General features: G+C 45.5%; 1 protein-coding gene across 1 annotated transcript; it reads left to right on the top strand.

Moving 5' to 3' along the window:
* Nucleotides 1–2,627: 2,627 nt before the first annotated feature.
* LOC139228005 (uncharacterized) lies at nt 2,628–20,089 on the top strand. The gene is made up of 4 exons (XM_070859155.1): nt 2,628–2,655; nt 2,753–2,850; nt 4,616–4,846; nt 19,388–20,089. Exons 1-4 carry the CDS (start codon nt 2,628–2,630, stop codon nt 20,087–20,089), a joined length of 1,059 nt encoding a protein of 352 aa, XP_070715256.1.
* Nucleotides 20,090–25,150: the final 5,061 nt, after the last annotated feature.

Here is a 25,150-nt window from a genome sequence, read left to right as displayed (position 1 = left end):
TATGTTTATTTACCAAAATGTACATTGAAAAGAAAATCCTCCAATAGACTATGTCTTTTGACCTCTTTTTCATGCTTTTGCAGTTGCAAGTTTTGACAGTCTGAAACCCTGACTGATGAGTCTAATTCAGATTCATAAAATGCAACAAAAACAAAATATACTGACATGAAGGAGGTCACTCACGTTATTAGCAACTCATTGGTAATCATGTTCCAATACTTTCCATGCAGGCAGTCACTATTTTATTTTCAAAATATTACAAATCATGTTTGAACGACATTTCTCTGTGTGCTATTTTAATGCATTTAATAACCTGCTTACTTTAAATGGATACACAAATGTGTTAAATAGTGGAGAGAGGAGTTTCATATGAGCAAAACTAACTTCTTTGGGCCCAAGTTTCGGGCCGCGCCTAAAACAGCGCAGCCCGGACCTGGACGCCCGTTTTTCACGCCAGAAAGTGCACCTAAAAAAACTTACCTATTCTGCGGCTCCATGCAGGTCGTTTGCAGCTGGGCGCAGCGCAGCACGAGCTGTAGGGGGTGGAGCCAGGTCCCTGCGCTGAAAACAGTGCCGGGACCTCTGCACAGGCGCACTACAGTGGGCGTGCATGTGCAGTAGCTCCAGGCGCCCAAAACTGTGGGAGGGGCCCTGGCCGAATGGCCTCACTGGGGCTGCGTGAATAAGGCTCCTCCCATCTGACCGGACCCGACCCCCGCTCTCTCCCCCCCCCCTCCCCCCGCCCTGGACCTCCACGACCCCCCCTGAGACCCGACGCCACCTACCTGTAAATCCAGCCCAAGGTTTTGGGCCCGGCCGTTCAGCCTCCTTCTCTCCCTTCCCTCCCCCGCCCCCCCCTCTCCTTCCCTCCCCCCCTCTCTCCTTCCCTCCCCCCCCTCTCTCCTTCCCTCCCCCCTCTCTCTCCTTCCCTCCCCCCTCTCTCTCCTTCCCTCCCCCCTCTCTCTCCTTCCCTCCCCCCCTCTCTCCTTCCATCCCCCCCTCTCCTTCCCTCCCCCACCTCTCTCCTTCCCTCCCCCCCCTCTCCTTCCCTCCTCCCTCTCTCCTTCCCTCACCCCCTCTCCTTCCCTCTCCCCCCTCCTTCCCTCCCTCCTCTCTCCTTCCCTCCCTCCTCCATCCCACCCTCCTCTCTCCCTCCCTCCCTCCTCTCCTCTTCTTCTCCCTCTCCTCCCCCTTCTCCCCCTCTCCTCCCCCTTCTCCTCCACCCACTTCTCCTCGCCCCTCCTTCTCCTCCTCCCACCCCCCCTCCTCCCCCCCACCTCCCTCCTCCCCCCTCCCCTACCTCACTCCTCCCCCACCTCCCTCCCCTCTCCCTCCTCCCCCTCCCTCTCTCCCTCCTCCCCCCTCCCCTTCTCCCCCTCCCCTTCTTCCCCTCCCCTCGCTGTCAGAAACACAGACACTGACAGACAGAGAATGAGACACTGACAGAGACACACTGGGGGGGCCGTCCCAGCATGCTGTTGGAGGACTCCCGGTGCAGCAGTCGGTAAGTAGAAAATGTTTTATTTATTGATTTTTAAAAATTTGTTTTATTTTTTATTAATTTTTTTTGATTGATTTATTGGTTGATTTATTGATGTATTTATCACTTATTATTGATGATGGCTCTTTATTTGTAAAACTGAAGTGTTTAATGTTTGTAAACTTCCCTTTAAACCCCCCCCCATGCCTAATTTGTAACCTGCGCCTGATTTTCTAAAGTGTAGACAAGGTTTTTTCGAACGTACAAAAATCTTCACTTACTCCATTCTAAGTTAGTTTGGAGTAAGTTTTCACTGCCTAAACTTTGAAAACAGGCGGAAGTGGCCGGACACGCCCCCTTTTGAAAAAAGAATTCTGTTCCAAAGTGAAACTGTTCTAACTGACTAGAACTGGAGCAAACTAAATGCCGAGAATTCAAATTTCTAAGATACTACATTCTAAACCAGTTGCTCCAAAAAAACAGGAGCAACTCAGGCCGAAACTTGGCCCCTTTGTCACTATATTGTTGGAATATCTGTCCCACCTGTGACAGGGACTGTGGTTTTTGTATTGGACTGTTCAGCCACCTAAGGACTCATTTTTAGAATGGAAGCAAGTCTTCCTCAATTCCGAGGGACTGCCTATGATGATGATGGTTGTTGGGAGAATTTACACACAAATAACTTAGCAAATCATTGGGAAATTTTGGAAGCAATTTATCCTTCAGGCTCTTATGGGTGCTGCATGCGGAATGTGTGCAGTGATACTGAACTGCCATCTCATTCCACTCCTAAATCAGAGAAAACCCGTGAACCTGTGCACAGCTCTGCCAAATGGTTGCCAAGTAGTGGCACAATTGTTAATTTAGAAAAAAGATAACTTGACAATCATCTCTATTAGAAAATTAAAGACAATGGAAATTCACCAACCTTGCGCCGGGTTTTTCAGCGGTATTTTGCCATTTTGTGCGGAAATCGGTGTGGCGGGAAATTCCCGGAAGTCTTGCAACGGTGGTTTTGAAATACCGCTGAGGAGCGGACTACCCATGGCTGGAAAAAGCGCTTTCGGCCAATTTTTGGCTCAGTGGTGACCCGTAGATAGGACCAAAAATACACTGGGGAAAAACCTGCGTTGCAGCCCCAGAAACAATGGTAGGTATGAAAACCTACAAAAAAGGTAAGTTAACGTTTTTATTTTTAAATTCTTTTGCAGCGATTCGCTAGAAAAGGGTCTTGTGAATGTTTTGTGATTTGTTATTTTTTGTTTTTTGCAGGAAAAAATGTGTTTTCCGCCCCCCCCAGGCCCAACTCGCAGCGGTATCGGCCTCAGAGAAAAGTTGCAAAACATTCGCGGTTTGCGCCGCGAATCCTCGTGCAATGCCGATTTTTCCCGCTGGGCACATTTTTTCCCATTTTTCCCGAATGTTAGGCCTCGAAATCATAGCGGAGTCATAGCGGTTTTTTTGGCGGAATAAAAGCACAATGACCTAAAACCGAATTTCAAGCTCAATGTTTAATAATTCAGACATAAACAAGTAATTACATTGCAATTATAGAAGTTACTTCCAAGACCAATAACAATTTTAGCAAAAGCATCAACCCTTGAAAATATTTAAGAAATCAACTTTTCGGTGCCAATATTTGACCAAGCACGATCAACAAGATACCAAGTTACAAGATTAATGAATAGATATTGAAACATTAATTTAGCTGCACATGAAATAATACTCATAATTCAATTCACTAACTGTTCAAATACAACTTATGAACCAAAATAGACTGGAGGCATCTTCATCTGTTGGAGATGTTGAGAACATATTAATTTATCCATTTTGTGAATATGAAAAAATAAAGATCTATTAAAAAGAGTTTCCTTCATTTTGATGCCATGTTATTAAAACACATTTTTACTGTACATATAGGGTGAAACTTTCAACATCAGCATGTGCATAAAATAGATAGAGGTGGATCGTACACTTGTTATACACCCCGGCTGATTGTCCTGATGGGAGACAATCCATTTTGAGGGCCAAACCTCATTACCTTTGAGCCAGTCAGCTGCGGACAGAATACTAGAGCCCTGAGGCAGCCTGTCAGCTCTGGGCAATTGGATGAAGGTCAGTCTGGGAAGTAAGGTGGTGGTGGGGTTGGGGGTCGTTGATTCATGGGGAGGGGGGAGAACCACACAACTTTAGAGCTGCTTTCTCCCTGTTTCCATTCAGCAGCACCAGTGAAAATCTACCCCTCTGACTTTACATAAAATAAAAGGAGTGTGATAAGCCCAATTATGAGATAGATGCACTTAAACAACAATTGGTAGATATTACAAGTTCGCTATTCGTATGTGAAAATATAAATTCTGAACCATCTGCTTGTTCTGATGCCATTTTCTTCCTAATCTCCGAATCTTAGCAACAATCCTCGCTCCACAAAAACATTTTAGTTAACGTATATTATGGGATGGCCTAAAATGTTTAACTCTGCAAATCATTAACTCCTTTTTAATATTAAATAAATAGGCAGGTGGATATACAACTAAATTGTTTGCATAAATGACCACTAGTAAGAGTCTACAACCAAATGGTCCTGAATAGGACACATTCAGATATTTGATGACCAACCACCCTTGCATTCCTGGGTAAGAAAAAAATGAAAGATGAGAGGTAACACCCATCTAGATGATCAACAAGATTGGAGCCCAAATGCTGACCTCAATCCTGGCAGCTAATTTGTGAATTGAAGGTGAGCTTCATTAAAAACTAACACCATGAGCAAACATAGGGCCCGAGTTTGGTGAGACCTAAGTTCCGCCCAAGTACCGTCGGAAAGGACCGCTGAGATCCTGACGCTACTTTGGGTGGAAGTTCCGTGAAAAACTGTGGGTAAAACCGCCCGACGGAAAAAATGGGCCTTACACGCCAATTCTGGGTGGCAGCGGGCGGTAGATCCCATTCTGGGCGGCAAATGCGATCCTCGGCAAAGTACCGCCGAGGATAGAGTCGGGCCCAGGGAGGGCGAACGCGAAAATAAAACGTTTTCAAAACAATAAAAAAAACACCAGAAATCCTTCAGAGGACACCATCGACCAAAATCCCTGCAACAGAAATAAAGAAAAGTGCACTAACCATTTTTTGCAGGTCTTCATACTTACCGTTCATGTAAGACCTGCTTCCACGCTGGAGTGGAGGACCGCCCGGACCAAACTTGGGACTCAGCGGGCAGGAGGACTTTTGTCGGTGTTGCATGCCGGCGCATGCTCCCCGGCGGTCCTCTATCCCTGCCAGTGTGAGGACCTCACCAAATTCGCTCGGAGGGGAGAGCATCCAGAAACCATGGAGACCGCCGAGAAAACTCAACGGCAGCCGGCGGTGAGTCCACCAAAATCGGGCCCATACTCTTGATGTCTTTAGGGTGGGAACTACTTTTGAATCCAGGGAGCCAAAAGTTATTCCGGCAAAATAGAGACAGGGCTAGAGAATTGAACTAAGCAGGCTGGTTTAGCATAATGAATTTAAATTGGATTAAGATTTAGGACTAAATATCAATTGAATAAGAAAGGTGAATTTGAAGGAAAATAATTGGAAAGTGAGGAGGTAAGTTCAAGTATAGGCCCAATCTAATCAATCTCTCCTCATAGGACAAGCCTCTTATCCCAGGTAACAATTGAGTGAACAGTCGAATTTTGTTTGATAACCCTCCTGTGAAGTGCCTTGGGATGTTTTGCTATATTAAAGGCACTATATAAGTGCAACGCATTACCCCAATGTCGTACTGAATTAGCTGATCTACAATTGGTCTGAGTGTTCCTGAGCTACTGAGAAGGAGAGAAAAAGCAATTCAATGTTACTGCTCCTGAACACTGGCCACTTGCCTCTGCAGGAAAGTGAGCATGCGGGAATGGCAGGTGACAACAGGATTCTTGACTGTGATGCTCTCCACGGTTGAATAACTTACCAACGCTCACTGTCTACATTCACATAATAGGAATAGTCGTAAGGCTGGAAGAATGGTAACAGCAACCCAGACTTCAGTAAATGATACAAATGGAAAATACTGCAGAGGCTGGAAATCTGAAATAAAAACAGAAAATACTGGAAATACTCAGCAGGTCAGGCAGCATCTGTGGAGAGAGTTAACGTTTCAGGTCCATGACCTTTCGTACAAACTGGAAAAAGTTAGGGACGTAACAGGTTTTAAGCCAGTACAGAGGCAGGGAAAGGGGGAGGGGAGGAAAGAACAAAAGGGAAGGTCTGTGATAGGGTGGAAGACAGGAGAGATTAAATGACAAAAGGGATGATGATGCAAGGTAATGGGACAAGTAAAGAAACAAAAGATGGGTCCAGAAGAGGAGTAAATGAGAATGACAGAATCATCAACTGCTGCCGTCCGAAAAAAAGGTAGCAGTGGTTATGATCTGAAATTGTTGAACTTGATGTTGAGTCCAGAAGGCTGTAAAGTGCCTGATCGAAAGATGAGGTACTGTTCCTCGAGCTTACATTGAGCTTCATTGGAACAGGAGGAGACCGAGGACAGAGAAGTCAGAGTGGGAGTGGGGTGGAGAATTAAAGTGACAGGCGACAGGAAGCTCGGGGTCACGTTTGCGGACTGAACGGAGATGTTCTGCAAAGCGGTCACCCAAGTAAAACATAATGGGCCTGATTTTCGAGAGCTTTGCGACTGGATTTTCTCCGCGATTTGACCCTCCGTGGCGAAAACCCGGCCGCAAAGCTCGGGCGGGATCCTCGGGTACCTGTTTGCAGCGGCGCTTCCAAGTACCGCGGGGGAGAGGTGCACCGACCTGAAACAACGGAATTGCATTTGCGATTGATTTTCGGCACTCTCCCGACCCGTACGTCGCACCCAGAATAGCGACAGGTCAAACCTGTCAGTGCAGCCCTGCCTGTAGCAGTAAGTACGAAAACCTGCAAAAAAGGTAAGTTAAAGTTCTTATTTTTTTAGTTTTTCGCAGCGATTAGTTAGTTAAGGTCTTGTAAATGTTTTGGGGAATTTTTTCCCCCTCCCAAGGCCTCTCTCACAGTGCAAACGACCCCGGATTAAAGTTGCTGAAACTCGCCTTACCAATGCACCCCTGTCGCAAAGGTAAAGGCCGAAAGTTCAGCCTAAAAACGGTAGTGCAGCGAAAACAGTAAGTTTCGTGTATCGCTACTGTTTTCACTGAAAAACCCTGAAAGTCGAAAATCCAGCCTAATGGCTACAGGAGTGAAGGACAGAAAAAAAGAGAACAAAACTGAACCCAAATTATGAATGGAAGGGGGGTTGATGAGAACAAATTGCTCAGGATAGCCTTGAGGAGGAGTTCATAGAGTGCATAAGGGATGGGTATCTTGAGCAGTATGTAACGGAACCAACCAGGGGGCAGGCTATCTTAGATCTGGTCCTGTGTAATGAGACAGGATTAATAAACAATCTCTTGTAAAGGATCCCCTCGGAATGAGTGATCATAGCATGACTAAATTTCAACTTCAGATGGAGGGTGAAAAAGTTGGATCTCTAACCAGCATACTAAACTTAAATAAAGGAGACTATGAAGGTATGAGGGCAGAGTTGACTAAAGTAGACTGGGAAAATAGATTAAAGTGTAGGACAGTTGATGAACAGTGGTGTACCTTTAAGGAGATATTTCACAACTCTCAAGAAAAATATATTCCAATGAGGAGGAAAGGGTGTAAGAGAAAAGATAGCCATCCGTGGCTAACAAAAGAAATAAAGGATGGTATCCAATTAAAAACAAGGGCATACAAAGTGGACAAAACTAGTGGGCGGACAGAAGACTGGGAAGCTTTTAAAAGCCAGCAAAGAATGACTAAAAAATTGATTAAGAAAGGGAAGATAGACTTTGAAAGTAAACTAGCACAAAATATAAAAACAGATAGCAAGAGTTTCTATAGGTATATAAAAAGGAAAAGAGTGGCTAAAGTAAATGTCGGTCCCTTAGAGGACGAGACCGGGGAATTAGTAATGGGGAACATGGAGATGGCAGAAACTCTGAACAAATATTTTGTATCAGTCTTTACTGTAGAGGACACTAACAATATCCCAACAGTGGATAGTCTAGGGGCTATAGCAGGGGAGGAACTTAATACAATCACAATCACTAAGGAGATAGTACTCAGTAAGATAATGGGACTAAAGGCACATAAATCCCCTGGGCCTGATGGCTTGCATCCTAGCGTCTTAAGAGAAATAGTGGCAGGGATTGTGGATGCATTGGTTGTAATTTACCAAAATTTCCTGGACTCTGGGGAGGCCCCAGCAGCTTTGAAAACTGCAAATGTAATGCCCCTATTTAAAAAAGGAGGCAGACAAAAAGCAGGAAACTATGGACCAGTTAGCCTAACATCTGTGGTTAGGAAAATGTTGGAGTCCATTATTAAAGAAGGAGTAGCAGGACATTTGGAAAAGCAAAATTTGGTCAGGTAGAATCAGCATGGATTTATGAAAGGGAAGACAAGATTGACAAATTTGCAGAAATTCTTTGAGGATGTAACGAACAGGGTGGATAAGGCGAACTAGTGGATGTGGTGTATTTGGACTTCCAGAAGGCATTTGACAAGGTGCCACATAAACAGTAACTGCACAAGATAAAAGTTCACGGGGTTGGGGGTAATATATTAGCATAGATAGAGGATTGGCTAACTAACAGAAAACAGAGAGTCGGGATAAATGGTTCATTCTCTGGTTGGCAGCCAGTAACTAGTGGGACCGCAGGGATCAGTGTTGGGACCCCAACTATTTACAATCTATATTAACGACTTGGAATAAGGGACTGAGTGTAACATAGCCAAGTTTGCTGACGATACAAAGACGGGAGGAAAATCAATGTGGGGGAGGACACAAATAAATCTGCAAAAGGACATAGACAGGCTAAGTGAGTGGGCAAAAATTTGGCAGATGGAATATAATGTTGGAAAGTGTGAGGTCATGCACTTTGGCAGAAAAATATCAAAGAGCAAGTTATTATTTAAATGGAGAAAGATTGCAAAGTGCTGCAGTACAGTGGGACCTGGGGGTACTTGTGCATGAAACACAAAAGGATAGTATGCAGGTACAGCAAGTGATCAGGAAGGCCAATGGAATCTTGGCCTTTATTGCAAAGGGACGGAGTATAAAAGCAGGGAAGTCTTGCTACAGCTATACAGGGTTTTGGTGAGGCCACACCTGGAATACTGCATGCAGTTTTGGTTTCCATATTTACGAAAGGATATACTTGCTTTGGAGGCAGTTGAGAGAAGGTTCACTAGGTTGATTCCGAAGATGAGGGTGTTGACTTATGAGGAAAGGTTGAGTAGGTTGGGCCTCTACTCATTGGAATTCAGAAGAATGAGAGGTGATCTTATCGAAACGTATAAGATTATGAAGGGGCTTGACAAGGTGGATGCAGAGAGGATGTTTCCACTGATGGAGGAGACTAGAACTAGAGGGCATGATCTTTGAATAAGGGGCTGCCCATTTAAAACTGAGATGAAGAAAAATTTCTTCTCTCAGAGGGTTGTGGATCTGTGGAATTCACTGCCTCAGAGAGCTGTGGAAGGTGGGACATTGAATAAATTTAAGACAGAAATAAACAGTTTCTTAAACGATAAGGGGATAAGGGGTTATGGGGAGCGGGCAGGAAAGTGGAGCTGAGTCTATGATCAGATCAGCCATGATCGTATTAAATGGCGGAGCAGGCTCGAGGGGCCGTATGGCCTACTCCTGTTCCTATTTCTTATGTTCTTATGTTCTTATAAGTAGATTTATCACTGAACCCGCACAGCCGGTCGCGATAGAAATCATAAATTCAGACAGACAAGAAACTGTCCTCCCCGTGGTAGGGGGGTTTGGGGAACATTCTTTCATAATAAAATTCCAGGCTCGTCTTCTTCTCCAAATGACTGTAAAAAGGCCTTTTGCAAATCAAATATAACCTTTTTAAAAATTTGAGAAGCAGAGAAACAACCACTAAAAGGTCTGGACACGCGTCCATTTCACATCATGGAGTGCAGGATGATGGTAAGCTATTTTATTTAAACATGTCACCCGGCAGTTTTCCTGTTATTTAGATGACTCGTTCACATTTTCAATTACCCTGCATATTATGAGATTAAATATTAAAAGGCATTTGATTTAAAATATTTAAATAACAGTTGAGAAATGTTCAAATGGACTTGGCAAGTTGCAAGCGCTTTTTCCTTCCATGGACTTGTATTGCTGCCTGGGCACTGTAGACCTACATTCCTGATTGCCTTGGCTCAATCTTAAAAGCTGCAGCTTGATGAGAAGTTGGCAATACTAAGAGGAAGACAAACCATCTTTCAGCTACAAAATTTCAGCCATTATGTCTATGCCTTCAAAAACTTCTTGCAAAACTATTTGGTTTTGCTACCCCTCTAGCCTGCTTTCGAAAACTTCTTAAAAGCCATCTCGACAACAGCTCCTTCAGCTTCTCCTCTGCACTCAAATTCCTTCTGTTCTTGCTTGATGACCACCTTTACCCCACTTGTAAAATGCTCTGAGATTATTTATTTTAAACGTGAGGGTTGCTAAATAAATGCAAGCAGTTGTAACTGTCCATTGTACTGTGTGTTCCATACTGTAGCCCTCAGTGTCTCACACACAAAATCAATGCACAATACCAATAAGGGATGTAATGGTATCGGAGAGCTAACCAGACAGTAGCCACTGAAACAACTATGTTGCCTGACAAATGTTTCTATTTTCCTCATAGATTTTTTTGTTGCTGGATATATGAATTACAGGGCCCAAGTTTCCACAAGAAAAAAAACGGGCGCCCCTCCGAGCTGGGCGCCCGTTTTTCGCGCCTAAAACGGCGCCTAAAAAAATCCTCGGTATTCTCCACCGACTTTCAGGTGCTGTGGCACTCGGCGCAGCCGGCACGAGCTGTGGGGGGGGCGGAGCCAGGTCCCTGCGCTGAAAACAGTGCCGGGACCTCTGCACATGCGCGCTACAGTCGGCACGCAAGTGCAGTAGCTCCAGGCGCCGAACTGTGTGGGAGGGGCCCGAAGCACGCAGCCCCTAGCCCTGGCCCAATGGCCTCACTGGGGCTGCGTGAATGAGGCTCCTCCCACGGCCAGCTCCTGCTCCCCGCCCGACCAGACCCGACACTCGCTCCCCCCCCCCACCCCCGAAACCCGAGACCCGCTCCCCCCCTCCTCCCGACCCGACACCCGCTCTCCCCCCCCCCGACACCAGAGACCCGCTCTCCCCGCCCGCCCCGAGACCCGCTCTCCCCCCCCGACACCCGAGACCAGAGACCCGCTCTCCCAGCCCCCCCCCGCCCCGAGACCCGCTCTCCCCCCCCGCCCCCCGACACCCGAGACCAGAGACCCGCTCTCCCAGCCCCCCCCGCCCCAAGACCCGCTCTCCCACCCCCGCCCCCCGACACCCGAGACCAGAGACCCGCTCTCCCAGCCCCCCCCCCGTCCCGAGACCCGCTCTCCGCCCCCCCCCGCCCCGACCCGAGACCCGCTCCCCCCCCGACCCGCGGCCTGCTTCCCCCCCCCCCGACCCGACACCCGCTCCTATTCCCCGATCCCCCCCCTCTCTTCCCCGAATCCCCTCCCCCTCCCCCTCCCCTCCCCCTCCCCTCCCCCCTTCTCCCCTTCTCCCCTTCCTTCTCTCTCTCCCCTCTCTCTCTCTCTCCCTCCCTCTCTCGCTCAGCGGCACGAACAGCTGCAGAATTCTCCCTGGCTGAAGCACTTTCACACAGGTAGGAAGATGGTTTATTTAATCTTTTCTTGGCTTATAAATGTTTATTCAGGTTGGATTTTTTTGTATAATATTTGTAGAAGTATAAATAAGGATTTATTGTCGAATTTAATGAGTTCCCTTCCCCCCCACCTCGTTCTGGGCGCCTAATTTGTAACCTGTGCCTGATTTTTTAATGTGTAGAACAGGTTTTTGCAGTTCTACAAAAATCTTCACTGGCGCCATTCTACTTTAGTTTGGAGTACGTTTTCACTGTGGAAACTTTCAAATCAGGCGTCAGTGGCCGGACACGCCCCCTTTTGAAGAAAAAATTCTGTTCTAAACTAGAACTGTTCTACCTGACTAGAACTGCAGAAAAAAAAATGTGGAGAATTGCGATTTCTAAAATAGTCCGTTCTCCACCAGTTGCTCCTAAAAATCAGGCGCGAATCAGGTGGAAACTTGGGCCCACAGAAACTCAATTTAATTCAGGCCAAAATGTACTTGGCTCTTCTCTGTGTTGACCAGGATTAATACAATACTCTCAACTAATAAATCAATTAGCAAGGTCAAAGATCAAATTCAAAGAATGAAGCTTCTGCTGTATCATTTGCAAACCTTTCCAATATGCGAATGGCCTCCTTCGGCCCATAGCAACACTCGGAGTGCTCACTTGGAAATATATTTTACAGTTTGAGGACATTGTGAGATGTAAAAATGAACCATGACAATGTTTACATGGTAAAGATTCACTGCTGCAAGATCTGTTCTTGACTCATCCAAGATCGTGTCTGAGAACAGTTCCAGGCATTTTGCAGGTCAGCAAACTTATATCTTGATGCTTTTCAAATCAATAATTTCTTCCGTTAGTGTCAATACCATAGGCTATTTGACTCAGTGCTCCACTGTGCTTAACTGAACATGACGGCACACTTTGGAACGAATTTCAATTCATTGAATTTTATCTCTGCTTATAGCCAGCCTCAGGATGAATGGCAATAGAAACCCTTAAAGAAAGACATGCATTTCTACAGTGCCTTTCACGGCCACCCGGACATTCCAAAGCTCTTTACAGCCCATGAAGTACTTGTTGAAGTGTAGTCGCTGGTGTGCAGCAGCCAATGTGCGCACAGCAAGCTCCCACAAACAGCAATGTGATACTGACCTGATAATCTGTTTTTAGTGATATTGATTGAGGGAGAAATATTTTGTAAGTTGCTAATAGAATGTAGTATAACAATTATTGCTGGGGTTTTATAAACATAGCAAATAGGTGCAGGAGTAGGCCATTTGGCCCTTCGAGCCTGCACTGCCATTCAATAAGATCATGGCAGATCATTCCCTCAGTACCCCTTTCCTGCTTTCTCTCCATACCCCTTGATTCCCTTAGCCGTAAGGGCCATGTCTAACTCCCTCTTGAATATGTCCAATGAACTGGCATCAACAACTCTCTGCGGCAGGAAATTACACAGGGTAACAACTCTCTGAGTGAAGAAGTTTCTCCTCATCTCAGTCCTAAATGGCATACCCCTTATCCTAAGACTATGTCCCCTGGTACTGGACTTCTCCAATATCGGGAACATTCTTCCCGCATCTAGCCTGTCCAGTTCCGTCAGAATCTTAACGTTTCTATGAGATCCCCTCTCATCCTTCTAAACTCCAGTGAATAAAGGCCCAGTTGATCCAGTCTCAACTCATATGACAGTCCAGCCATCCCTGGAATCAATCTGGTGAACCTTTGCTGCACTCCCTCAATAGCAAGAACGTCCTTCTTCAGATTAGGAGACCAAAACCGAACACAATATTCCAGGTGAGGCCTCATGAAGGCCCTGTACAACTGCAGTAAGACCTCCCTGCTCCTATACTCAAATCCTCTAGCTATGAAGGCCAACATACCATTTGCCTTCTTCACCGCCTGCTGTACCTGCGTATCCACTTTCAGTAACTGATGAACCATGACACCCAGGTCTCGTTGCACCTTCCCTTTTCCTAATTTGCCGTCATTCAGATAATATTCTGCCTTCGTGTTTTTGCCCCCAAAATGGATAACCTCACATTTATCCACATTATACTGCATCTGCCATGTATTTGCCCACTCACCTAACCTGTCCAAGTCACCCTGCAGCCTCTTAGCATCCTCCTCACAGCTCACACCGCCACCCAGTTTAGTCTCATCTGCAAACTTGGAGATATTACACTCTATTCCTTCATCTAAATTGTTAATGTACATTGTAAAGAACTGGGGTCCCAGCACTGAGCCCTGCGACACTCCACTAGTCACTGCCTGCCATTCTGAAAAGGACCCATTTATCCCGACTCTCTGCTTCCTGTCTGCCAACCAGGTCTCTATCCACATCAGTATATTACCCCCAGTACCTTGTGCTTTGATTTTGCACACCAATCTCTTGTGCGGGACCTTGTCAAAAGCCTTTTGAAAGTCCAAATACACCACATCCACTGGTTCTCCCTTGTCCACTCTACTAGTTACATCCTCAAAAAATTCCAGAAGATTCGTCAAGCATGATTTCCCCTTCATAAATCCATGCTGACTTGGTCCGATCCTGTCACTGCTTTCCAAATGCGCTGCTATTTCATCCTTAATGATTGATTCCAACATTTTCCCCACTACTAATGTCAGGCTAACCGGTCTATAATTACCCGTTTTCTCTCTCCCTCCTTTTTTAAAAAGTGGTGTTACATTAGCTACCCTCCAGTCCATAGGAACTGATCCAGAGTCGATAGACTGTTGGGAAATGATCACCAATGCATCCACTATTTCTAGAGTCACTTCCTTAAGTACTCTAGGATGCAGACTATCAGCTCCGGGGATTTATCGGCCTTCAATCCCATCAATTTCCCGAACACAATTTCCCGCCTAATAAGGATATCCTTCAGTTCCTCCTTCTCACTAGACCCACTGTCGCCTAGTACATTCGGAAGGTTATTTGTGTCTTCCTTCTTGAAGACAGAACCGAAGTATTGGTTCAATTGGTCTGCCATTTCTTTGTTCCCCATTATAAATTCACCTGAAAGGGACCTACATTTGTCTTCACTAATCTTTTTCTCTTCACATATTTATAGAAGCTTTTCAAGTCAGTTTTTATGTTCCCTGGCAAGCTTCCTCTCATACTCTATTTTCTCCCTCTTAATTAAACCCTTAGTCCTCCTCTGTTGAATTCTAAATTTCTCCCAGTCCTCAGATTTGTTGCTTTTTCTAGCCAATTTATTTGCCTCTTCCTTGATTTTAACGCTATCCTTAACTTCCCTTATTAGCCACGGTTGAGCCATCTTCCCCGTTTTATTTTTATTCCAGACAGGGATGTACAATTGCTGATGTTCATCCATGTGATTTTTAAATGTTTGCCATTGCTTATCCACTGTTAACCCTTTAAATATCCTTTGCCAGTCTATTCTAGCCAATTCACCCCTCATACTGTCAAAGTTACCTTTCCTTAAGTTCAGTTTCCGAATTAACTGTGTCACTCTCCACCTTAATAAAGAATTCTACCATATTATGGTCACTCTTCCCCAAAGGGCCTCGCACAACAAGATTGCTAACTAGTCCCTTCTCATTACACATCAGCCAGTCTAGGATGGCCAGCTCTCTAGTTGGTTCCTCGATATATTGGTCTAGAAAACCATCCCTAATACACACCAGGAAATCCTCCTCCACCGCATTGCTACCAGTTTGGTTAGCCCAATCAATATGTAGATTAAAGTTGCCCATGATAACTGCTGTACCTTTACTGCACACATCCCTTATTTCTTGTTTGATGCTGTCTCCAACCTCACTACTACTGTTTGGTGGTCTGTACACAACTCCCACTAGCGTTTTCTGTACACAACTCCCACTAACATTTGTTGCTATGTTACATAGACTTTGGCCGGAATCTTTACCTTGGAGTCGAGTCAGGGGCATGCGGGCTGTGTAGCGGGTCGCCATCCCGAAGATTTCAACAGCGCGCTCTGCACTGCCGTTGAACTTAATTGCACCAATTGAAAGAGCCATACCGGTTTCCCAGCTCAGTTAAATGGAGTGGGTATGATAATATCACCAATGACTCGTTTTCAGTGCGGATATTTAAAGCAGCCTTGAATACATCTCATTTGAAGATTGCTGGAGAAGTGTTCAAGGTGCTTTGAAGAGCTACACATTGCTGAAAAATATTGAGATTTCTGTGGGTCATGAAGCCACAATGACAGAAGGCAACACCGAAATTCCCAGATGCCGCCCTGGAAGTGCTGATCCAGGGAGTAAGAGCATGCAGGGAGGTCCATTTCCCTGCAAATGACCAAAAGGACTAGCCAGAGATACTAAGAAGGCATGGTTAGAGATCGCAGAGGAGATCAGCAGCAGGGATATGGTGAGGAGGACATGGATCCAGTGCCTCAAAACATTCAATGATCATTAGGTCTGTTCAATGACGGGAAGAAGCGGGAGCGGAACGAAAGAGAGGAGACAAGAGGCCCAAGACCGGAAGATGTGGAACGGAACGAGAACGGGAAGAAAGGAGGCCCGAGACCAGAAGAAGCAGAGCGGGGAGACTGAAAGATGTGGAGCGGAGCGAGAGCGTAGAGACTGGAAGATGCAGAGCAGGGGGCTCCAATTCAGAAACAACAAAAAAAATCAAAGAGTGATGTCACAGGAGAGCAGTGATTGGTTGGTGAGTATTATAGCTTTTCTTTGCTTTCTAAGTTATAGATGGGGGTTAAATTAAGAGCTGAGAAACTGTAACTTGCTCGTACTTATTAAATTAATAACTTAAAACATAAAATAATTAAACAAAACTAAAATATATTGATTGAATCAAAGATTTAACTAATTAATTCATAAATAAAAGGACGCGTTTATTTGTACTGCAAAAATGGCCACCATGCTCCACCATTTGTCAATGATTGGTCCCCTTGGAGGATAAGCCACAACCTGAAGTTTTACTGGACTGTGTAACTGGAACCGCCCATCCCAAGGTCTCACTGACTTTGCAAATTGTAACTTGATCCACTTTGACTTCCTGAAGCAACAGAGGACAGAGCTCCTCAGAAGACTGCAAGGGCCAGCCGAAGTGCCTTACCCCAGTCCAAGTGCATCTCTCCCCCAGCCGAAGTGCCTTACCCCCACGCAAGTGCATCCTCTCCTGCCCTCGCCGCCCCCCCCCCACCATAGATGAGGCAGGCATTGTGTGCAGATTGTTAACAGGTTTATCAGGTATGAAGTGAATGGTGACAATGTTGTGACTTCTGGATATCATCCACTCCAACAATGTCTCTTGTAGGGAGTTGGAAGAACGTTATCCATCTTCCCTGAGTTCCCTCTCTCCCCTCCGACCCCTCTCCCCCACCACCCCCCCCCACCCACCTGTGTCTCTCACTCTCTACCCAAGCTCTCTCTCTCCCCAGTCTCTCTCTCTGTCCCCCCATCCTCTCACTCTCCCCTCAGCCTCTGTCTCGCTCCCTCAGCCTCTCTCTCTCTCCCCTCCAGTCTCTCTGTCTCTCTCTCTCTCTCTCTCTCTCTCCCCCAGCCTCTCTCTCTCTCTCCTCCCCAGTCTCTCTCTCTGTCTCTTTCTCTCTCCACCAGCCTCCCTCTCTCTTTCCTCCCCAGTCTCTCTCCCACCCTCCAGCCTCTCTCGCTATCAAGGCCCAGGACTTTCACCATCGGGGCCCAGGCCGGCCGGAGAGTGAGAGAATCAGGGCCTCAGGTCCTGCTTCTCGGCACCACGTTCATGGAATGATTCGGCCGGGAGGGGGCGGAGCTTTACAGGGGGCGGAGCTTTACAGGGGGTGGGGCTTTTCGGTCAAAAATGTGCAGATGGTGTGTCATAACTGCAGCATGTGGGAGGTGGTGGAGAGCATTGCGATCCCGAGCAACCACATCTGCAGTAAGTGTTTGCAACTCAAGGAACTTCGGCTCAGAGTTGTTGAGCTGGAGTACAAGCTGCAGACATTGCGGTGCATCAGGGAGGGAGAGAGTTCCCTGGACATTTTGCTCCAGGAGGCAGTCACATCCTTAAGGTTCAATGGTACTCAGCGTTAATCAATGGTCAGGGACAGGAGGGTGTGACTGTGAGACAGGAAGGTATGGGGATTCAGGATGCAGTGATGGAGGAGCCTCAGCCCTTGACCCTATCCAACAGGTATGAGGTACTTGCTCCCTGTATGGATGAAGAAAAGGACTGCAGGGAGGTTGGGCAAACTAACCACGGCACCATGGTACAGGGGGCTATCCAAGTAGGGGGAGAAGGAATGTGGTAATGGTAGGGGACAGTAGAGTCAGGGGGATAGATACTGTTCTCTGCATCTGCGACAGGGAGTTCCGGAGGTTGTGTTGCCTGCTCAGTGCCAGGGTTAAGGATATCTCCTCACGGCTGGAGAAGAACTTGGAGTAGGAGGGGAGGATCCAGTTGTCGTGGTCCATGTAGAAACCAATGACATAGGTAGAACTAAGAATGAGGGAGTTTGAGGAGCTAGGGTCTAAATTAATAAGCAGAACCTCAAGGGTAATAATCTACCTGAGCCACGTGTAAATTGGCATAGGGTCAAGCAGGGACAGAGAGTTAAATGCGTGGCTCAAAGAGTGGTGTGGGAAGAAGGGGTTTCAATTCATGGGCACTGGCACCAGTACTGGGGAAAGAGGGAGTTGTTCTGTCGCCATGGGCATCCTGGTGAATCGAATAACTAGTGCTGTAGAGAGGGCTTTAAATGAAAAAAATGGAGTGGGAAGGGGTTAGGTGAGAGGGAATTTAGATATCTGAAGAGAAAGGTCAATGCAATAGAACAGTGTAGCGATTTGGGTAAAAATAAGCAGAGTGTAACAGGAAGGCTAGACTTTCCACTTCTATCACTACTGCCCATATATGGACTGTATTTCCGACGGTAGTAGATGTCCCACTTTTACGAACCTCCGAAATATCATTTGTTTCGGCTTTTTTGGGGGCCGGAGCGGTAGTGATAGTTGGTGGGTGGTAGCGGTCTTTTTTGTCATGCAAGGCTGGCATCCCTAACAATGGCCATTCTACGCATGTGCAATTTTTTTTCTGCACTTCACTTTTCCCACGATTCGGAGGTTCAGGGGTCACCTGCGCATGCGCAGAAAAGAAAGGGAGGAGGAGAGAGAGAGAGTGACACAGGCAGAGAACAAGTAGAGAGTGGCTGAGCTGAATATTCAAATTTAAACGGTATAACCAATTTATAATACACAGTGATGAGTGACGTGGGGAAGGCTGAGGTGGGAGGGAGGAAGAGGGCCAAGCACTTTTCGAATGAGGCCAACGCTGCCTTGGTGCATGAGGTTGAAATGAGATGGAGTAAATTAACCCGGGGTGGGCATGGGAAATCCCTCCCCTAATGTTTACCAATGAATATGGGCGGAAATTGCCGAGGTGGTGTCATCGGCCACTCATGATTATCAGGAGCCGAGCCAGTGCCGCAAGTGCTGGAATGCCCTTGTTGCATCTGCGAGAGTAAGTACTAACTTTAATAACTTAAATAATTGTAATCATGCACTGACTCATTACTTAAAATGTAAATCTACCAGATTGTAATTAAACTTGGTAAGCTTGGTGTCACGCATTACTTCCTATCCACGATCTGATTATATTGCTTTTCTGAACTTAGATGTGTTCATCATGCATCAACTGCATCCTAACAGTATTAGCATATAACATTTAACATATAACGTTAATGGGACATTGATGAAAAGCATTGGGGATGGCTAATTGTGGATGTCTAAGTGTGTTCCGTACTAGTAGCTGGGCAACTAGCTTATACCATGCTCTTGTCATCTTTGCAAAAGAAGATATCTTCCAATCGCGTGGAGCGTCGGTGCATGGGAGGATGGCCGGCAGAGTTGGCTGAATTGATGGATCTCGGAGCAGGCCGCGGATCTCGGAGCAGGCCGCAGACCTCATTGGGATCCATAATCACTCAGCCACCCATGGTGGTGCAGATCCGGTTGTAGCGGCATGAATTATGTAATGCAATGTAATGCAATTAATGCTGCGATCATGAAATCTTATTATATAATGCCATGCAGTTTCTGTACATTCTGTTTATGTTAATTAAATGTAACATCTCTTGGTGATATCTAATGCAGTAGTGTTGCTCCTCCTACATATGCCTGCGTAGTGTAAGCATTCTCATGTCACCCTGGCCCTCCCCTTTTCTACTAACCTCTCTTATTATGTTTTCTAATTGCCAATGAGCAGCGGAGAACATTGGAGCCCCCTGGAGCGCCGCCCGGACTACTTCATGTGGTACTCGCCACCGGAGGGGAGACCACAAAAGAGGAGGATCATCTGGATGAGCCTCAAGCCAGCTCCTTAACCCAACATCTGGAGGAGGGTACTCAAGGGTCCAATCTATCTGTGGTCACCTATTCCTCAACCAAGGAAGTAGCGGGTCCAAACGGCTTGCAGCAGGGCACACCGAGTGGTCCAGCACCTATGCTGAATCCGCGGAGATTGATTTGGCAAGGTAGGCATGCTCAGAGACAGACAGACGTCAACCTGGACATGGTAGCACTGTCTAGGGTGAGCGGCGACATTGGTCGAGAGCTCCTCCAGGCAGTAGGTAGGTTAACCAGCAATATTGTCACGCTTTCAGTTCATCATTCAGACGACATGGCACAGCTGATTGCGGTAATGCGGCGAGCTGCCGATTCCATCGATGCCATGTGGCAAACGATGGACTCGGTATATGGCAATGCACCCCAAGGTGCCATACCACCTATGCCAGCAGCTGCTGAGAATCAGGAGAAAGCAATTGCTTCTGACTCTGGAGCCGGGTTTTCAAATACTGATTCTTCTCCGGGATCCCAAGAAATGACTCTGCCACTGTCACCCCCACCCCCAGCCCCCACAGCAGCAGTGCTCATGGTGCCCTACCTACTGCAAGACGTCTTGGAATAAATGTGGGTAGGACCAGGGGGAAATGGGAGGGGGAAAGGGTGTGTAAAGATTCGGGAGGGGTAGAGGGAATGGTGGCCGCAGGTAGAAATTTTGCCTGGTTGGGGGGGCGGTGTTGTTGTTATTGTTATTTTAATTGCTATTCAAAAATTGTTGACTCTTTTGGGGGGGGGAGGGTTATGGGTGTTTCTATTCTCTTTAAATGTTTTCAATGTTTGTATCTGTTAATCGTTTTTTTAATTAAAACTATGTTGCTTTTTTCGTTTAACAATTATGTAATTATAAATTACATAAGTTTTTTTCAATTTTGTTAAATTATAAAAGAATGTTATTACACTTACAATTGTTGTGCAGAGTCTTTTACAAACAGAAGGTTAACAAGCAATACAAGGGTTGCAAACAATGGCCAGGCAAGGATGAAATGTAATGAAATGTAACTGTCATCAACGTAACTTCAAGAAAAGCATTCATTTATGAGCTGTTGACACAACAGATTTGCAGTTGCGTAACAACCACAGGGCTTCTCCTGTGGTGTGTGGGGGGGGGGGGGGAAGGCGTGATGGCATGGGTTCATCGCCAGGCTGATTGTCCTCCTCAAGGTCCTCGTCCTCCTCTTCCTCCTCCTCCTCCTTCTCTTCTGCCTCCCCTCTCTCTTGAGGTGGACCAGCAGTGCCATCTAGCAATTCCTGTCCGCAATGAACTCAGTGACCTGCTCAGGGTGGTATTGTAGGCTGCCTCCAGCGTGGCCCAGGCATCTGAAATGCTGCTTCAGCACTCCAATTGTCTTTTTTATGATATTGCATGTGACTATATGACTTTGATTGTAGCGGATGCTCAGCATCTGTCTGGGGCTAATAGAGGGGGAGTCAAGAGCCAGGTAGCGAGGCCGTATCCTTTGTCACCCAGCATCCAGCATTGACCGTGTGGCTGACTCTTAAAAACTTCGGAGACAGTGATCTCACATAAGACGTGCAGATCATGAATGCTCCCTGGAAAATTGGCATTTACTGCCATGATTATTTGCTTGTGATCGAAAATGAGCTGCACGTTTAGGGAATGGAATCCCTTTTGGTTATGGTAAACCTCTTACTCCTCAAAAGGTGCTCGCATGGTGATTTGCATACAGTCTATTGTGCCCTGGACCTTGGGGAAGTTTGCTATTCTCGAGAAACCCAAAGCCCTCTCACTCTGTGCCTCCTTGGTCATAGGGAAGTTTATAAAGTCCATCCTGTGTGCTTGAAGGGCTTCAGTCACCTGACGAATGCAACAATGTGTGGCATGCTCAGAGATGCAGCAAACGTCGCCAGCTGAGACTTGAAAGGAACCCGATGCATAGAAGGAAAGTGGAGCAGTAACCTTAACCTTAATGGGCAATGCAGTCCTGATGGTGTTGGTAGGCTGCAGGTCTCCTTTAATGAGCTGGCCTATCTCACTGATGACCTCTTTTCGGAAGCGCAGCCTTCTAATGTACATTGTATTGAATAGGTGCGGGTATGAACACTGCTCCCTGTAAATGCGTTGGGTGTAAGGTCTCCTCCTCAGCACTCTGCCACCTCTTTGATTGGGCACATAATGCTCTTCAATGAACCGTCTTCCATCTCTATTCTGCAGCATGTGAGTAGTCATCAATATTGACTGAGAAATTACAGACCCCATTATTTTAAATGCCCTAATCTGTCTTCAAAATTCTTGAGTTGTCCTTGAACAACCACAAAACTGTCCATTCTGCCAGGTTAAGGTAAGGTGAGTGCAGCTTTTCCTGAGCACTTTTTTGGCGGGCGATAATTTGGGCGGTATTTGGGCGAAATTGCCGAATTTACCGCTCCGCAATAATTTGGGTGGTAGTTTCCATTATAAATACTCTTTTGGGCGAGCAATGATGTCACATTTCAGAAAAAAAATGGGCGGGCAGTTTCGCTCATCACCGCCGGTAATTGACTGCCGAATTTACAGCTGGCGGTAAATGGGCGGTAGTTTCCATTTAAACACTGTTTTGGGCGGTAAAGTGCATCTCGGCGGTAAAATGTGCGGTAAATGGGCGCAATGATGCCGAAAGTCTAGCCTTCAGAGAGCTTAATGGTAGCAATGCAGTAAAGAATACGGTCAAAGCAGGGAATAATGCTAAAATAAAATTAAAGGTTCTTTATCTGAATGCACGGAGCATTTGTAACAAGATAGATGAACTAATGGCACAAATAGAGATAGATGGGTTTGATCTGATAGCCATTACAGAGACGTAGTTGCAAGGTGACCAAGGTTGGGAACTAAATTTTCCACGATACTTGACATTTCGCAAAGACATGCAGAATGGTAAAGGAGGGGGTTAGTTCTGGTAATAAAGGATGACGTAAGCATAGTAGAGAGAAAGGATCTTGGCTCGGAAGATCAGGAAGTAGAATCAGTAGGGGTGGAGATAAGGAATAACAAGGTGAAGAAAACATTGGGGGGAGTAGTATATAGGCCCCCTAACAGTAGCTATACAGTTGGACAGAATATTAATGAAGAAATAGTAGGAGCTTGTAACAAAGGTAATGTGATAATCGTGGGGGACTTTAATCTTCATATAGACTGGACAAATCAAATTGGCAAAGATAATCTGGCGGATGAGTCCATGGAATGCATTTAGGACAGTTTCCTAGAATAATAGATCATGGAACCAACCAGGGAACAGGTTATTTTAAATCTTGTATAGTGTAATGTGTGTTAATTAGCAATCTCACAGTAAAGAATCCTCTGGGGCAGAGTGAACATAATATGATTTTACATTATATTTGAGAGTGACTTGCCTATGTCCGAAACTTGAGTCTTAAAGTTAAGTAAAGCCAATTACATAGGTATGAAGGGCGAGTTGGCTAAGGTAGACTGGAAAAATAGATTAAAAGATATGGCAGTAGATAAGCAGTGGCTAGCATTTAAAGAAATATTTAATAATTCTCAACAAAAATTCATTCCATTGAGAAACAAAAACAACACAGGAAAAATGATCCATCCGTGGCTAACTAAAGCATTAGATTGAAAGAAGTTTATAATGTTGCGAAGAATTGAGGATTGAGAGAGTTTTAGAAACCAGCAAAGGGTGACCAAAAATTTGATACAAAGGGAAAAAATAAACTATGAGAGAAAACTATCAAGAAATTTCAAAACAGATTGTAAGAGCATCTACAAGTATGTAAAAAGGAAAAGAGTAGCAAACATAAACATTGGTCCCTTAGTGGCTGAGGCAGGAGAAATTATTATGGAGAATAAGGAAATGGCAGAAACATCAACAAATATTTTGTATCTGTCTTCACAGTAGAAGGCACAAAAAGCATACCAAAAATGGTGAGGAACCAAAAGAGTCTAAAGAGGGTGAGGAACTTAATGTAATTAATATAAGTAAAGAGAAAGTACTAGAACAACTAATGGGACTAAAAGTTGACAAGTCCCCTGGACCTAACGGCCAACATCCTTGTGTTCTAAAAGAGGTGGCTGCAGAGATAGTGGATGCATCGGTTTTGATCTTTCAAAATCCCCTCGATTCAAGAATGGTCTCAGCGGATTGGAAGGTAGCAAATGTAACACCGCTATTCAAGAAAGGAGGGAGAGAAAACAGGGAACTACAGGCCAGTTAGCCCGATATCAGTCATCGGAAAAATGCTGGAATCCATTGTTAAGCAAGTGATATCAGCACACTTAGAAAATCATAACATGCTTAGACAGAGTCAACATGGTTTTATGAAATTGAAATCGTGTTTGACAAATCTATTAGAGTTTTTTGAGAATGTAACTAACAGCATAGATAAAAGGGAACCAGTGAATGTAGTACAATTTGGATTTCCAAAAGGCATTCGATAGGGTGCCAAATAAAAGGTTATTACATAAGATAAGGGATCATGGGATTGGAGGTAATGTATTACATGGATAGAGGATTGATTAATAGACAGAAAAGAGAGAGAAGGGATAAATGGGTCCTTTTTCAGGTTGGCAGGCTGTAACTAATGGGGTGGTGCAAGGATTAGTGCTGGGGTCTCAGCTATTTACAATCTATATTAATCACCGAGATAAAGGGACTGAGTGTAATGTATCCAAGTTTGCCGATGATACAAAACAAGTCGGCACAGTAAGCTGTGAGGAGAACACTTCAGGCTGGATTTTCGGTCTATTGATGTCCCACCCAGTGCCCCTGAAGATAATGGTGGCAGTAAGCACTTCTGGGTCGATGGCCAGCTTCCAGTGCCCCGCCGGGACATTCGGTGCCAGTTTAGAGGTGGCGCGGAGCATTACCACCCGGAAGAAGCGAGCCGATGTGCAATGCTGGGAACATAAAAACTGACTGCAAAAGCTTCTATAGCTATGTGGAGAGAAAAAGATTTGTGAAGACAAACGTAGGTCCCTTGCAATCAGATTCAGGTTAATTTAGAATGGGGAACAAAGAAATGGCAGACCAGTTAAACAAATACTTTGGTTCTGTCTTCACGAAGGAAGACACAAATAACCTTCTGGAAATACTAGGGACCGAGAGTCTAGTGAGAAGGAGGAACTGAAGGAAATCCTTATTAAGTGGGAAATTGTGTTAGGGAAATTAATGGCACTAAAGGCTGATAAATCCCCAGGGCCTGATAGTCTGCATCCCAGAGTACTTAAGGAAGTGGCCCTAGAAATAGTGGATGCATTGCTGATCATTTTCCAACAGTCTATCGACTCTGGATCAGTTCCTATGGACAGGAGGGTAGCTAATGTAACGCCACTTTTTAAAAAAGGAGGGAGAGAGAAAACGGGTAATTATAGATCGGTTAGCCTGACATCAGTAGTGGAGAAAATGTTGGAATCAATTATTAAAGATGAAATAGCAGCGTATTTGGAAAGCAGTGACAGGATTGGTCCAAGTCAGCATAGATTTATGAAAGGGAAATCGTGCTTGACAAATCTTCTGGAATTTTTTGAGGATGTAGCTAGTAGAGTGGACAAGGGAGAACCAGTGGATGTGGTGTATTTGGACTTTCAAAAGGCTTTTAACAAGGTCTCACACAAGAGATTGGTGTGCAAAATTAAAGCACATGGAATTGGGGGTAATGTACTGACGTG

Source organism: Pristiophorus japonicus, chromosome 17, assembly GCF_044704955.1.
Source record: "Pristiophorus japonicus isolate sPriJap1 chromosome 17, sPriJap1.hap1, whole genome shotgun sequence".
NCBI lineage: Eukaryota > Metazoa > Chordata > Chondrichthyes > Pristiophoridae > Pristiophorus > Pristiophorus japonicus.
Note: the sequence above shows the minus strand (reverse complement) of the source record. Positions and strands in the feature narration are given on the sequence as shown.

Excerpts from the sequence above, each read along its gene's own strand:
- LOC139228005 (XM_070859155.1), top strand. The coding sequence starts at position 2,628 with ATGGTAGGTATGAAAACCTACAAAAAAG. Across the intron at positions 2,656-2,752 it reads TATGAAAACCTACAAAAAAG|GAAAAAATGTGTTTTCCGCC; the intron begins GTAAGTTAACGT and ends TGTTTTTTGCAG. Across the intron at positions 2,851-4,615 it reads GGTTTGCGCCGCGAATCCTC|GTCTTCATACTTACCGTTCA; the intron begins GTGCAATGCCGA and ends CATTTTTTGCAG.